Raw genomic sequence first — 16,764 nt, forward strand, 5'->3', positions numbered from 1 at the left:
AAATGTGTTTCCTTCAGAAGCAAGACAGTGAAAGTACAAAGAAGCGTTTAGCACAAGAAATAGAAATAACAGTTTCTCATTAGAACCCATCCTTTCAAAGAGCCTTGTGGCTGCAATAAACCTCCCTCTAAAAGGCTGTCCCTTCATCAGTTATACTTCTTCATTTCTTGAAATTTCTTTTTGTTGCTGGCAGCATAGTTTATCAAGTAAGTATGTAATTCAAAATACAATACCAGAAGTTACCTCCATGATGCAAGCAAGTTGGTCAACCTCATTTTCCCCTGGAAACAGTGGGTAGCCTGTGTAAAGTTCAGCCATGATACAGCCTAAGCTCCACATGTCAACAGCCATGGCATAAGGATGACCAAGAATCACTTCAGGTGAACGATAAAACCGGCTCTGAACATACGTGTACACTGTAACCAAAAAAAAAAAAAATTGACAAGAAGCAAAATATTGTAATTGAGACAGAAATGTGGATTCCAGATTTCACAGGAAAAGTGATATCTATGTTTAGGCACCATATATCTACTCTAACTACTAGCTCCCATTAATGGGCTGCTCACATAGGCTCAGAAAACCTTATCCCATTCTAAAGTCAATGAGCAATATGTTTAGCACTATTTTATTTGAAATCATACTTCAATAGGTTTTACTGAAAGAAACTCTTCTTCTAATGCTGTGATTCAGCTTACTCAGTTCACTTTCATACTTGCAGGTCTTCCCCTTGAATGAATCAACAGTTCTTCATTATCACAATCTTGCACTACAGGAAATACTTTTTTCTACTGATACCTAGGGAACATCTCCTATTGCCTTCTGATTCCCCTGTTAATGCATTATTGCCTGAATTATAGCCCCACAGCAACTATCAAAAATCACATTCCAAGTTTGGGACACCTAATGAGTAGATTTATCCTTCTACCTCTTGTCAGTTCAAACAAATGAAAACTGTTACAGTATACAAGCACTGTTATTTTCTTATTCTTATCAACCTGATTGTCACTTTATTTATATTTTTGCAGTTCTTTACATTCCCATATATTCGATATCTTTCTGGAAGAAAAGTGCCCTGAAAAGTTAGTTCTGCACAACATGCGATTTCACCAAATCTGTGCAGATAGAGAGCACCATGGTGGTAATCTGTGCATTTGACCAACTGTATAATTGTTGTCTGTTTTTCTGTCATTTTCATCACAAATAAATAGCTGACTTTTTTGTTTTATACTCTTTAATCCTGTACCAGTTTGAGGGTTGCACTGAGTCTTGTTTCAGCTGACAGAGTCTCAGTGATGATCCTTCTTTCTTTCCACTGATGTTTATGTTTCAAATTGTTACTCTCTGCAAATATTTTAGGCTGCGTCTTCAGATTACATTTTACTCAAATATGGGCAAACCTAAAATGATTACCTGCTCCTACAAAACTGTGATGTAAATCTAATGGGCTGAATCCCAAAATATAAATGAACATGTTTGGTTCAGTTTATATATCAAACTTTCATAGGAAAATAAAAGAACAATTCAAGACTAGTTTTGGTTTTAAAATGTAGTCTAGATTTCTTTCTGTTTTTCTTTTCTGTTTCCTCCCTCATTGTATTCATCCAAAAAGTACCTGTTTTTTAACCATCCCACTTGGAAAGGATCTCTGGACCTGATCCTGATCCTACAAACTATTTGTTAAGTCATGTAACTGGGATTATCTGCATAGGCCCATTTCAGCTAACCATTTTTGCTAACGCAATTCTAAGTTCAACAGCAGTAGAGGGCTGATCAGGCTTGGGACAAAGAAAAAACATGGTAATAGCTTATTTATTTTCTACAAGTATATGTTCCACCACCAATGGCTGAACAGTTTGTCAGATTTTTATTAGGGGCATAGGCCACCATATTAGATCAATCAAATAATTAGCTTTTCCCACATTATTAAAAATTAAGAAAACTTATTAAGAAAATTACATCAACTTGACTTTTCTGCAAACCTCTTTGGTGTTCATAGCAGCTTGATCCAAAATCAATAACTTTAACTGAACCTTGGCCTTTGTGGTATAATAATATGTTCTCCTAAAGGGGGAAAAATCACAGAAAAAAAAAAAAAGAAAAAAAAAAGACGGTTAACACCCCATTAGGTTAGTGAACACCTGGGTAAAGAAACAATCCATATCTGGTCTACATTTATTTGCATAACAAAAGCTTAAAATTTCATCTTCCCTGGCAATGCATTTGCTAACATGAGTAGGCAACCACATCCAGGAATGTGCAAAAGCAGAGGGGAGATTTGTAAACGGACAGAGTTTGAAGGTTAGCTAGGCAGGCACACTGGTCCCTGACATGCGTTCCAAGCCACCGCACTGCACAGTGTGTGGTGCTATCAAGGCACCAGCCAGTGAGAATGCTTGCTGTGTGAGCATAATGAGCCCCTCCAAACCCATTGTCATTAACTTAGTAAAAGGCAAACTGTATCTGGTCACATGATGATCTAACCAGAACCATTATTTTTGTAACCACAGAAAGCCTTTGCCCCAGGAACAAGTTGTAATTCACATTTCTTCCCTCTATTTCTTTCAACCTTCTCCAGACTCTCTAAGCGTATCTCTTTCCACCTCACAACAGTGTGGTGTAGAGGTATCAAAGTAGCAATGAATTGAAATGGTACAGTCCTATCGACATATTAGCTGGGTGCTGATGGCGTAGCACTGTGTGCCTACAGTTCCAACTTGAAAAAAGATTCCTATACAGCTAGCTCAGGAATATCTGCATCAATGAGCAAACATAGCCTATTAGTTCTCTGCTGGATAGTTGAATTCTACCCTTGTTAAAAATCTCTTGAGATCAAGAATTTCCTTTAATTTTCTTTCTGATCATAGGGTCTTTTCCACTTCTCGGCGGAGAGATAGCTATGTTTATCAACAAGTTTTATACCAATTTTACATCGAAGTTTTGAAGGACTGAACAGTTCCCAGGTTGTTGTCAACTAGTGACAAAATAGTTTCTTGTGCTATTAGATTCATAAAAATAGGACATAGGAGGAAGATGCTGATACTGATGAAAGTCAAGACAAGGACTCACTTCCCCTACCCAGATGCTCTTGGTCCTGTTATGGGATGTATCCTCTCTCTGCAGCTAGCTATCCTTCCATGCTCATGGTAGTACTCATTCTCTAATACCGAATCCCGCACAATGCAAAGAAACTGATTAATGGCAAAACCAGGTTCTGGGGGCATTACTTACCTGGCATGAAGTCCACAGCAACTCTGTACCCTAACTTACATTGAGAAATATCATAGGAGGCAGATGTAATAACACGTGAGCTTCAGGTAACAAAAATTCAAGTCATGAAAGCACACTTGCAGAATGAGAACAAAATTCTCTCTCAGTTAAACCACTAAGTGTTCACTAATGCTACTCTATTTAAATGCAGACTATACTCATTGATCTTGGCAACCCTATTTCATGTCAGTGGCTGCCTGGGAAGAGACTTCCTGTTAGGACAATTGTTTCAGATTACAATATTTTGACTATCTTGCAAGCCTCACTTCTCACTGTAAACTGGTCTGCTAAAGATGTTGGCAAGACAGCGGGTACAGACAGTACTTGACTTTTTGGAGTTCTGAGTTAGGTTACATTAAGCATAGTGAGAGCAGAATTCCATCCTTAGCATTTTTACTTGAGAGATGATTTATTTATTTATTGGTTCATTTGATGTTTGGAAAAAAAGTCAAGAGAATGGTTTACCTGAAATAAAAAGAGATTAAAAATACTAAAGAATTTTCTTAAGAATAGAATAAAAAATTCTTAAGAATTTAAAAAAAAAAAAAAGAGCGTTAAGATTGGGGCTTAAGCAGAATGGAAATGTTTCATCTAGCTTGAATGCTTAGCAGATATAACAGCAGGAATTGTTTCACAGATATTCCTCCAGAAATAGGTAAGCATCCTGAATACTGTATTATAGAATTGTTTTGTCACTTATTAGGATACTTAATTTTATAGTTACACATATGAAATTAAATATGCAACAGGATTAACCTGAAACAGGCTACCTTGTGAATAACTCATTATATTATAATGCTCCTCATATTGAATTATTTAATTTCACAAATAGCTTTTTCTGTCTCTAAGCAAAAAGCAATTACCTGTGTTTGATTCATTTTTGCACATATTTTGGCAGCCACAAAACCGTGCATAAACTGCAGTGAAGAAACTGAATCAACGGAATCACTTAACCCTAGTACTAATAGCATCTGAGAGAAATTAGAGCTTCTGGACAAATACCCTACTAAATTTTAATGATTCTACTGAGAGTTCCTCTCAACCAATAAAAAAAATAAGATTCTGTGCAGAATAACATGTTAGGAAATGACAGTACTTACAGGTTTCAGATCACAGTGAATGATTCTTTCCTGGTAGAGCACTTGTAAACATCTCAGCACACACTGAGTGAAGTGTCGAATTAAAGACAGACTGAAACCTTGGAAATTGTTCTTTTTGATCAACTCATACAAATTTATTCTGTGAGGATTGTGGGGTTGGAAGAAGAAGGCATAAAGCAGAAAAAAGATTAGGGAACTTATTTTTAACAGCATGAATAATTTAGAGTGCATTAAGAAAGTATTTTGTCTGTCTTCCTACCTGAGGGAGGAGACTCATGAAGAATAAAATGACCTAACTAATTTCCTCCTTGAGAATGATGTTCTGCATGTAATATGCATAAACATCTCCTTGAATCTTCAGATCTAATGAGGACATAATATCCATAGACATGCTTGCTTACTAAACTCCATGCTGTTATTCAACTGTGCTGATTTACACCAACTACAACAATCATTCGGGAAGTGAGAGGAAAAAAAACATTCAGTCTCCTTTCTCTCCCATTTATCTTTGCTTTGGCACCTTGTATAAATCCATTTTGTCTAAAAAGTCTTTAATTAGTAATAAATTATTCTAGATAAATACCCCATAAATTCAGGTCTTGTTAGGTTCTTAAATCCCTCTTGTCATCACCGTATCTTAGCTCCTTCCAGTACTGCATTAAATGACGTGACTAGCTTTTGCTCATGTGAACAGTGCCCTGAGACCCTGAGGGCATCACAAGCCCTGATATCGCTGTTCACTTGCAGGGCTCCCCCACCCACCCAGGGCCTGGGACCCCATGTCAGCACCACGGCTGCCGGCCCCTGCCCCAGTGAGGCCAACAGCAGGGCCAGGCTCCAGCTCCCCACAGCCCTGCCTATGGGCTCATGGCCCAGAACAGCTTTGGCCCACCCCCAGGAAGGTACTCAATGCCTGGACTGTTTCTGGTGCCACTGGCTGCCTGCACCAGGTAGGCACCAGGCCCCGTCACGATGGACACGGGGAGCCTCTGATGCTCACAGGATCCTTCCAGGAGCCTCCGCAGCCCCAAGAGCCTCCACAGCCCCGGGAGACTCCAGCTCCCATGTTACGTCAAGGGCATACACCAACTGTAGCTTTCTGCCTTCCCCACTTGTATGTCCACTAGATTCAGACAAGGCCCATTCCTTTGGAAGTAAATAAAGTTACCAGGACTTGATGGAGCACAAAGTTCACAAATTAAGAGTTTTTCGTTGCATTTTAGAAGCAATCAAGATTTTATCAGGCAAATACTTTATGACAGCCAGTCTGCCACTCTCCTGTAAAAAGCTGAATATGTTGACTATACCATGAATGTTTTCCTGTGAATTTTGCATAGCAGCTTTCTGAAAAGACACATCCATATCTTCCCTGGAGACAAGCAGTCAACTCTTTTCCTGTGTGTCTGACCGACAGACTCACAAGCAGCAGTACAATTAATTTAGGTGTATTTGAGATCAAGACTTCCATATGACGATGAAAATTCAGCAAATGCTATAATACATGCAGCAATTGGGGCGTTACTTGAAGAAATGGGAAATTATAGGTAAACATAATTACAGTTTGATGCCCTGATTATAAGGAGGCTGGTGAATAAAATGGTCTGACTTCCTTAAAGTTTATCCAAAATTCCACCTAAGGTGTGTCCTGCAGTACACATTCACAGAAAGCAATATTTTATAATAATTTAATAAAATTCATGTTTCTACACCCTGAAGTTTACCATTTCTGAATTCACAATTTCACTTCTTTTCCCATAGGTGTCTCAGGGAAGAACACTTCAATATATAGCACAGAAGATAAGGAATAGATCATGTCATTGTCTATATAAGGTCTGAGGGGGCCTTTTTCATTTCATCTTTGCTGATCAAAGACTCAGATATGCAGTTCGAATTTAGACAGTATTCCTTTCTTGTAACATTAAGAGATGCAAATTCTTCCGAAGAAGGCATAAAAATGGAAGCTCATAAGGCACAAGGTCTACAATGCTCCTTAAGATTTATGTAAAGGAAAATACACTTTACCCCAGCAGTTCAAATGAAATACAGAAGTGATTGCGAAAGTAGAAGTATTCCTTCATGTGGATAATATTGTGAGTATCATCTTTGTCCTTCTTCAGAAGAGCATCAAGGATCTTAACTTCCACCAAAGCCTGGCTGTGAAATCTGCAATATCATATGACATCCAAATGGATGAATCATTAACTCAATCTAAGTTTATTGCAATACAAACACTGCATACACCACAATTTTACTATAAAATCAATGTGCGAGACAACAGTTAAAAATTCACCATTCACCATTCACTGTTAACTACTTTAAATTTGATTCACTGATGTTTCCTAGTCTAAATATACCAGTCTTAGATAGCACTTAAGAGTAGATATTTTGACTTGTCTGAACAAAAAATAATGAAAAATAGTTTCAAATGAACATCCAGAGTAAAATCCTGATGCTTTAAAAATCCATAGGAATGTTTACTCAATCAGAGCAATATTTCACACATAGCACAGTGAGACAGATGGTTTTGAAGAACATCTTTACTTTCAGTGTTCACTGAGGGGAAAAACTTAACAGTTAAAGCTCTGAATACAGCTGTTCCTGGAATCAATAGCATAATTTAATGAACTTTTTGGTTCTTGGAAAAGCAAGGAGGAGGTTAGAAGAACTGCCATCTTGGACTTCCAGAGGGTAAACTGTTTAGGAGACTGGTTGGTGGAGTCCCTTGGGAGGCAGTCTTGAAGGGCAAAGGAGTCCAGGGAGGCTGGACACTCTTCAAGAAAGAAATCCTAAAGGCACAGGAGCAGACTGTCCCTATGTACCAGAAGACAAGCCCATGAGGAAGAAAGACAGTATGGCTGAACAGAAACCAGCCAAACCTTTGGCTAGAACTCAAGAAGAAAAAGAGTGTTTATGACCTTTGGAAGAAGGGGCAGGCTCTCAGGAGGACTATAATGATGTTGTGAGGTTGTGCAGGGAGAAAATTAGAAGGACTAAACCCCAACTTAAGCTCAATCTGGCTTCTGCCATAAAGGAAAATAAAAAATGTTTTTATAAACACATAAACAAGAAAAGGAGGACTAAGGAGAATCTCCATCCTTTACTGGATGTGGGGGGAAACAGTAACAAAGGATGAGGAAAAAGTTGAGGTACTTAATGCCTTCTTTGCCTCAGTCTTTAGTAGTAAGACCAGTTGTTCTCTGGGTATCCAATCCCCTGAACTGGTACATAGGGATGGGGAGTAGAATGAAGCCCTCATAATCCAAGAGGAAATGGTTAGTGACCTGCAACACCACTTAGATGTACCCAGTTCTATGGGGCCAAATGGGATCTACCCAAGGGTAATGAAGGAGTTGGCAGAAGTGCTCACCAAGCCACTTTCCGTCATTTATCAGCAGTCCTGGCTTTCAGAGGAGGTCTCAATTGACTGGTGGCTAGCAAATGTGATGCCCATCTACAAGATGGGCTGGAAAGATGACTCAGGGAACTACAGGCCTGTTAGGTGCTGGTGAAGCTCATGGAGCAGATCATCTTGAGTGCCAGCATGCAGCAAACACAAGACAAACAGGTGATCAGGCCCAGTCAGCATGGGTTTATGAAAGGCAGGTTCTGCTTGATGAGCCTGATCTCCTTCTATGACAAGGTGATGTGCTAAGTGGATGAGGAAAAGGCTGTGGATGTTTTCTACCTAGAGTTTAGCAAAGCTTTTGACGCTTTCTCACAGCTGTCTTCTGGAGAAACTGACTGCTCATGGCTTGGATGGGCATAGGCTTTGCTGGGTAAAAATCTGTCTGGGTGGCAAGGCCCAAAGAGTCATGATGAATGGAGTTAAATCCAGCTGGAGGCTGGTCACTAGCGGTGTCAACCCAGGGCTCAGCACTGGGGCCAGTTCTCTTCAATATCTTTAGCAACGATCTGGATGAGGGGATCGAGTGCACCCTCAGTAGGTTTGCAGATGACACCAAGTTGGGCATGAGTGTTGATCTGCCTGAGGGTACGAAGACTCTACAGAGGGATCTGGATAGACTGGACCGATGGGCTAAGACAACTGTATGAAGTTCAACAAGGCCAAGTGCCGGGTCCTGCACTTGGGGTGCAACTACCCCATGCAGTGCTACAGGCTGGGGGAAGGGTGGCTAGAAGACTGCCCAGCAGAAAAGGACCTGCAGGCAATGGTTGACAGCAGGCTGAACATGAGCCAGCGTTGTGCCCAGGTAGCCCAGAAGACCAATGCCATTCTGGCTTCTATCAGAAACAGTGTGGCCAGCATGGCTAGGGAAGGGATTGTCCCTCTGTGCTCAGCACTGGTGGGACTGCACCTGAATTGCTGTGTTCAGTTTTGGGCCCCTCACTACAGGAAGGACATTGAGGTGCTGGAGCATATCCAAAGTAGGACAACAAAGCTGGTGAAGGGTCTAGGGAACAATTCTTAGGAGGAGCGGCAGAGAGAACTGGAGTTATTCAGCCTACGGAAAAGGAGGCTCAGGGGAGATCTTGTCTCTCTCTACATCTACCTCAAAGGAGATTGTAGCAAGGTAGGGGTCAGTCTCTCCTCCCAAGCAACAAGTGATAGGACAAGAGGAAATGGCCTCAAGTTGTGCCAGGGGAGATTTAAGTTGGATATTAGGAAAGAATTCTGCACTGAAAGGGTTGTGCTACATTGGAACAGGTTGCCCAGTGAAGTAGTTGAGTTACCAGCCATAGAGGTATTCAAAATACATGTAGATGTGGTGCTTAGTTACGTTGTTTAGTGGTAGATTTGGCAGTGCTAGGCTAACAATTGGACTTGATGATCTTAGAGGTCTTTTCCAACCTGAATGATTCTATGATTCTGTTTCTCATCTGCTCCTTTGACTTCAGTTAACACTACACTCAACTGACAAAATTATAATCGGTCACATAAATGAGAAGATGTTTCTTAGGAACATAGTGCAGAATTTTCCGTACTAAGATGAGCGACTGGAGCTTCCCAGATTATTCTTGGTGTTTTGGGGTCTTGTAGGAAAATAGGCTCTCAGCAAACAGTTGTGCTGGGCTGGCTACCTGTGCTGTGTATTAACTGTGCCACAGATAAGAGACCTCTTTGTAAGTATGGAAAAACTGTGGCTGCTTTCATAGACTGTGTCTCCACTGGGCTCAGGCCAGTTCTGAGACCCTGACTTAACCTTTCTTCACTCTGTTCTGAGTGTGTTTAATGAAAACCTGTGGTACTGGAGGCTTGGTTTTGCTTTGTTCACATTATATAGGCAGTTTGTTACTGCCTATATAATAAAGAGCTGATTATATTGGTTTAAATTCAATGGATGTCTCACCTTTTCTTATTCCTTATTATTTTCAGTGCCACTAATTCATTGGTTTTATGATCCAAGCATTTAGCCACCTGCCCAAATGACCCTTTTCCAATGACCTCCAACACTTCGTATCGATATGCAATATGGTCATGTAAAACCTTCAAAAGAAAACAAATAATTCAGATTCCAATAGCAAGGCAAAGATCAGGCTTTAAAGTAGTTCATGAAAGAGGCTGGATTTGTAGCAAGTGAAGTCTACACTAAGCAACTGTAAGAGAGAAAATAACAAGTGCATGGTTCATTAATCCACCCACCTTGCATCAAGCCTGAGGAAAAGTGGTTATCTCTTTAGGATTCTCTTCTGAACTTTACCATGATTATTACTGATGTTTTCGCTATGTGAATATTTATCTTCAGGAAACAACATTTATCTCACATTGATCCCTTAAGAGTCGACAGACAGTCGCTACAAACTTATTATCTGAAAGTGAATACCATAATGTTTCCACTTACCTTTAGGTAAGAACCATTCTCATCATCATAACAGCTATTATTCTGGGCTTCAGGCAAACCTTCAATCTTTTTAGCTTCCAGCCCAAGAAACCATAGCTCTGGATAATTGAAAATTTCTTTTTGTTCATAGACTGTTAACTGGTTTCTAAAATTTTTCAAGGCTTCTAAATTAGAAAACAAGAAAATAAGAATAAAAATCAGAATCACAAAATTACAGAATAGTTTGGGTTGGAAAGGACCTTAAAGATCACACAATTCCAAACCCCCTGCCATGGGCAGGGGCACCTCCCACTAGATCAAGTTGCTCAAAGCCCCATCCAGCCTGGCCTTGAACACTTCCATGGATGGGGCATCCACAACTTCCCTGGGCAACCTATGCCGGTGCCTCACCACCCTCTGAATAAATAACTTCTTTCTAATGTCTAATCTAAACCTACCCTCTTTCAGTTTAAAATCATTATTCCTAGTCCTGTCACCACAGTCCTTGATGAAGAGTCCCTCCCCAGTATTCCTGTAGGTATTGGAAAACTGCTATAAGGTCTCTCCAGAGCATTCTCTTCTCCGTGCTGAACAATCACAACTCCTTCAAGGGACAGGTGCTCCAGCCCCTCGATCACCCTTGTGGTCCTCTGGACTTGCTCTAATAGGTCCACATCCTTCTTATACCAGTGGCCCCAGAGCTGAATACAGTACTCAAGGTGTGGCTAAATACATTGTCAATGGCACATTGCTTTTACAGTGGAACGTTTTAGAGTAACGCATGTCTGTTTGAACATGAGATGGAGTAGATGGCTGCTAGAGGTTCCTTCCAACCATCATTTCTATGATTCTGTGTTGACATTTTGTACAAATTTCTTTTTCTTTCTTTTCTTACTTATTGTTCTATGTTCAACAAAACATTCATCATCCCTCAGCAAGATTTTGAGAGCTGAGGTAAAAATGATTTGATTTTGAGCAGTCATGTACCCAGATGTTTTTGAAAATCCCATCTGTTGTCTATCTGTTTCAGTAAGCTTCACAGATTACATGAAGAACTGTATGCTTTTTATTGATTGGATTGTCATATTTATGAAATGGCAGTAAGCTTTAGTTAACCAAAGCTTTTAAGTACTTGTTTTTCTAACAAAAAATATCAAGTTCAAATGCATGAGGTTGGGAATTAAGTGGGACCCAAATCTGCTGTTCTACTAATCCTGATTCTACCTGTACAGAAAAATTTCTACCTACACCCCCTTTTATATCATTTAAATCTAGACAAATAAGCAGAGATTATAAATCAATGTGTTCTCTAGGCATGCATGTGGGTGTTTTGTTAAACATTAGCAGATTTCCATCCATTATGCAGTGATGCTAAATCATTTGAAGACAAAAGGCCACTACATTTTTTTTTCCAGCACTGTTCCTAAAAATAGGTCCACTCTTCCAGAAACCTTTTACATCTGAGGAATCCCAATTGCAAAATGCAATTTATCCCACATAGATAAAATGTGACACAGCTACAAGCAAGTGGGAAAAGTGTTTTATCACTATAATAGAATACTGCTTCATGATCTGTCATAAATCCTTGAAAAATACAAGTTCTGTTTTATAATGCATACATCTCTCATTTATGTATTTGTGTTAATCTATTCATTCTCATATTCCATTTATTGCATTCTCATCTTGCAAGTAGAATTGTTAGGAATCATCAAGCCCATCCATATTCCAGCCCTCCAAATTGCTTATTAAATATTTCATGGAACATTTAGCGAGGGACCTCTCATCAGTGAGTATCCTGGTTGCATACACTCACTATCTATACATGCAACCTGTCACTCCAGTCTTTTTAGCATGCTCTCTTATATTCTACCTGAAGCAGTCATAGGCAGCTTGACACTGGTGCTGGTGTTTTCCAGTTCTGATGATTTTCTCTGAGCTCTGGTATCATTTTCAGAATGACTGTTTAGAAGGTTAAATTGTGGAAACTTATTTATAATTCCATTTTCCTGACAAGCAAAAAAAAAAAAAAAGGTAATTTTATTTTCAAATATTTTCATGAATATTCAGCTATCTACAATTGTGGAAAAACAAAAAAGCAAAACCAAAACCCTAACCTGCTACATTCCTAAAGACAAGACTACAAGAGCTGGATTTCTTGAGTGATCTTTATGTCAATTTTGTGCTGAGATAGAACATGTATGCTTGGAGACTAGGACTCACTGAATACCCCAAAATTCTGCCTATAGCACTGTTGGACCACAGAAAGATAAATTTCTAAATAAAAGAAGAAAGTTCATCTTCCATGTTCATTCAATATATGGGTACTTACATTGTATAAATGCTAGAAACCACCGTGGCTTTATTAAGCTGCGTATCTTTTATGAGCTAGGATGGATCTGAGTATGATCTTCCTAGTATGAAGATAGTCAAATAGGCATTTTCTAGCTCTGATTTCTGTATGGGCACATTGAGCAGAGTTGTGCTAGAATCCATCAGACTGCTTGTGCAGCCCGCAGCATTGCAGGGACAGCAGCATGTGTCTGCACACCTACATAGTTGCAATACAAATATGGAATGAGGAATGAGGAATGAATGGGCTTGTATGGGTGTGGAAGCACTAGAAGGAACAAGTTGTATAAGAAATGATATAAAGATGCTATCTATATCAGCAGGTCTTCGAGATTCCAGCACATGCAGTTCGCAGGCCTTCCAGAACAGGACAGCCTACAGAATCAAGCCATAAGGACATGATGGAGGGTTGGATATAAAAGGAAGAAGATAAAAAGACAGAAAATAGTGTGCTCTGGGATAAGAATAGGAGGTGTGGGGTCCCAAGCTATGTTCTCAATCCCTTCAATGAAGAGGAAAGACTCAGCTAGAGAGGATACATCCAGTGCATAAATACCTGGCTGAAGCTACAGGGAGTGATTTGTCTTCTATGAACACGGGATGAGGAACAAGGACTGCTGAGCAGAAACAGAATCCAACTGACGAAGCAGGGCAAGATTACCTTTGCAAATAGCTTTGCTAAACAGGCTTAGCAGGACTTTTAATTAGGCACATCAAGGAAGAGTTTTCATAACTTAAAAGGCTCTGATACTCATGGGGGAGTTCCGTCACCTAAACATTTGTTGAGATAGCAATAGCAATGCAGGAGATTTATGGACTGTGCTTTTAACGCAGATGATCTGAGATGCTCTGCTGGACCTGCTGTTCTCAAGCTGCATTGCTCATCTCAATTGACTGATGACGTAAGGTCAAAGAAAGGGCAGTTTGGCTGCAGTGACCATATGATTGTGGAGTTCAAAATCCTGAGAGACATGAGTGAGACAAACAGTAGAACTACAAACCCTGGTGTTCAGAAAAGTACCTTTTGAATTGTTCATGGATCTTCTTATAATCCTATGGAAGACTGCCCTGGAGGGCAAAGGAAACCAGAAGGGTTCATAAATCTTCAGAGTAGATCTCCTTGAATTACAATAACAGTCCATTCCAACATGCAGAAAGTTAAGCAAGCATGGTTGCAGGCCAGCATGGATGGAAATGGAACATTTGATCAGGCACAAACACAGTAAGGAGTACAAAAAAGGTGTAAACAAGGATGGGTTATCTGGGACACATATAAGAGGCACTACACAAGCATGCAGTGATGTTTAAAACCTCAGCTGAATTTGCAATTAGCAAGGAATGCTTCTCTAAGTATACCATCAGCAAAAAGGAAGGCTAAGGGAAATACGAATGCACTGCTCAGTGGTGTTTGGGACCAAGTGACCAAGGACATGGAAGAGACTAAGGTACTTGATGCTTTCCATTGGTAAGTTATGCCCTCAGGCCTGCTAAGTCCCTGAATCAAGGAGCAGAGTTTGTGGAAAACTCTCATCTACCTGCAGTACATCAAGATATTTAAGGACTACATAAGTAGCTGGATGTACCTAAGTCTACAGGACCAGATGGGATGGACTTGAGAATGTGGAAGAAGCAGCTCAACATCATTGAAAGGCTGCTCTCTAATATATTTGAAGGCCATGGCAGTTCCTGATAATGCGGAAAAGTCAAACATCACACATCTTCAAAAAGGGCACGAAGAAGGATTCAGGAAACTACAGGTTGGTCAGCCTTACCTCAGCCCCTGGGACTGCTATGGAACAATTCCTCCTGGAAGCCATTTCCAACCAAATAAAAGACAAAAAGTTTATTTGAAACAGCCAGTGTGGATTTGACAGAATAAATTGTGAGCAAATTGTGTCTGAACAACCTGATTTCCTTCTCTGATGAAGTGACTGTCTTGGTGAATGAGGGGAAAGCAATGGATGCTGTATACTTTGACTTCAGCAAAGCCTATGACACCATCTCCCACAGTATGCTTATGTCCTAAATGGTAAGATCTGGAATGGATAAACAGATCGTAATGTGAGTCAAGAATTGGATGGATGGTTGGGTTCCAAGGACTGTGATCAGTGGTAATTGCTTACCAGCAGCCACCCTCAGGGATTGATACTAAAGCTAGGAGTCTTATTGTGTTCATCAATTACGTGGACAATAGATGAGTTCACCCTTTCAAATCTGCAGGCCGTATCAGGGATACTATCCAAAGAAAGGTCAGAAGGTTGGAAAAATTGGCTAATGGGCATCTCCTGAAGTCGAACAAAGACAAATGCAAAGTTCTGCACCTAGAACAGAATATTCCCTTGTAACAGAACAGGCTAGGAGACAACTGAAAGGATACAGTTTTGCAGCCAAGGTCCTGGGAACAAACTGAACATGAGGCAGCATTGTGCCCTTCCCCTTCCAGCAAAGAAGGCCAAACACATCCTGGGTTGAATTAGCAAGAGGATAGCCAGCAGGGAAGTCATTCTCCCCCTCTCTTCAGCATTCATAACAACACAGAGTGCTGAGTCTAGGCTGGGGTTTCCCAGTATAAGAAAGACATCAACCAACTGGGGTGAATTCAGGGGAGAGGCCAGGGAATGTTTAGGAGCCTGGACAACATGACATACAAAGAGAGGCTAATGGAAATGCATTTGTTCACTCTGCAGAAGAGGATGCTTCAGGACTGGTCGTATTGCTATCTACAGTTACCTGCCAGGATGATATAGGGAAAGCAAAGCCAGTCTCTTCTCAGGGGTGTGTGGTCTTAGGACAAGATGGATACCTGGCTAATGGATACAAATCACAACTTGGGAAATGTTGGTTAGATATTAGGAAAAATATTTTTACCATACGGGTGGTTTGCTATTGCAAGAGGTTGCCCAAAAAAGCTGTGGACTATCCATCCTTGGAGGTATTCCGAACACAGCTGGGCAAGGCCCTGAGAAACCAGTTCCAAGCTTGATCTAGTTGGAGTGGGAAGTTGTGCTAGATGTTTTCCAGAAGACACTTCCAACCTAAATTATTCTTTAATTTATTTATAATTCTTCAGCCTTTGAGAAAGTCCTGATGACTCATACAAGAGGACCAGGATAGAGACACAAAAGATCAGTCTGTCTCGGTGCCATAATGATACAAAAGCCATATCCAAAAACCAGTACATGGCTGCCAGCACAAGAAGAACCCAGTAGATGTGATACAGACCAAACAGTGGGCAGTCCTTGTCCATCACATCATTGCAAGAAGTCCTGATTGGACCACTTGGTTATATGCACCTTGACGCTTGTGAGTTTTGGATTAAGAACGTGTTAGTGTGAGTGAAAAGTTTTATTTTAAAATCATCTTCCAGTATTTGCATCTAACCTTGCTGCTTTTTTTTCCTTTTTTTTCCTTTTTTTTTTTCTCCTTTTTTTTTTTTTTTTTCTTTTCAATATTGACTGCTACAAAAGCAGGGCTGCCAGGTATGAGGAGCACAACAGTTCAAGGACAGGGGGGGAAGATGAAAGAAGGAATGTCAAAAGTGAAGACAGTTCAGACAGTTCCTGTGAGGTTAGGTGTCCGTTAAAATCTCAGGAGCTTTACATAATCATGCTGATAAGCAATTTATCTGTTTGACTATTTACAGTTCTTCCTTTTTCTCTCTCTCTTTTTTTTTCTGTAACTGAAAACAGAAACTGATGCAAATGTAGGCTCTAAATTATTTATCTCTTTCCCCACAGAAACACATTTATGACATTTTTCCATTGATACTTTCTTAGCAATACTAGAGAGAAGCTGATTAGCCAATGAAAAACAAGATGTCTAATAACTTTATAACTCACCTGAAGAGGGGGGAGCACATGCTGCAAGCTGTTATTTGTTATCTGACACAGGCTGCTTTCAAGGGGGGGAGGGTTTGCAGAGTCAGCAGCCAAACCATGCTTTGCTTGGCCTTCCAGATGTGGGAAGGAAATAGCACTGTGATTGACTTTCTAAATAGAAAGCATAAGTAAATATTACATAACATCCTAGCAAGCAATTCTTTATAACAGCTTCGAAAAACAGAAGTACGTAAAGCCTTGAAATGGTGTGTATGGTTCACTTCTGACACCTAACGGTGAAAGCAAAAAGGGCAGATATTCTCCAGCGGCTCCCAGTTGCACTAACATGCAGGAGGAGGTTGGTTGTCTAGGCAATCCGTCAGCCGGGCACGTTCTGGGGCATTCAAGTTTCCCCACAAGAACATCTGCATCCAACAACAGAGGAGTGAC

The 16,764-nt window shown here is 40.3% G+C and overlaps 1 protein-coding gene across 3 annotated transcripts in view; it reads right to left on the reverse strand.

Moving 5' to 3' along the window:
• Nucleotides 1-16,764, reverse strand: part of DYRK4 (dual specificity tyrosine phosphorylation regulated kinase 4) — a 49,682-nt gene that overhangs the window by 6,887 nt on the left and 26,031 nt on the right. For all 3 annotated transcript variants that reach the window (XM_083808506.1, XM_083808505.1, XM_083808507.1), the window contains exons 3-10: nucleotides 16,336-16,485; nucleotides 12,018-12,153; nucleotides 10,169-10,332; nucleotides 9,677-9,813; nucleotides 6,390-6,530; nucleotides 4,368-4,506; nucleotides 1,980-2,061; nucleotides 244-416 (exon numbers count right to left, since the gene is read on the reverse strand). In XM_083808506.1, the coding sequence (XP_083664632.1) occupies nucleotides 244-416; nucleotides 1,980-2,061; nucleotides 4,368-4,506; nucleotides 6,390-6,530; nucleotides 9,677-9,813; nucleotides 10,169-10,332; nucleotides 12,018-12,153; nucleotides 16,336-16,485 (1,122 nt within the window). The remainder of the gene's footprint in view (nucleotides 1-243; nucleotides 417-1,979; nucleotides 2,062-4,367; nucleotides 4,507-6,389; nucleotides 6,531-9,676; nucleotides 9,814-10,168; nucleotides 10,333-12,017; nucleotides 12,154-16,335; nucleotides 16,486-16,764) is intronic.

The sequence above is a fragment of the Anser anser genome (genome assembly GCF_964211835.1).
Source record: "Anser anser genome assembly, chromosome: 1".
NCBI lineage: Eukaryota > Metazoa > Chordata > Aves > Anseriformes > Anatidae > Anser > Anser anser.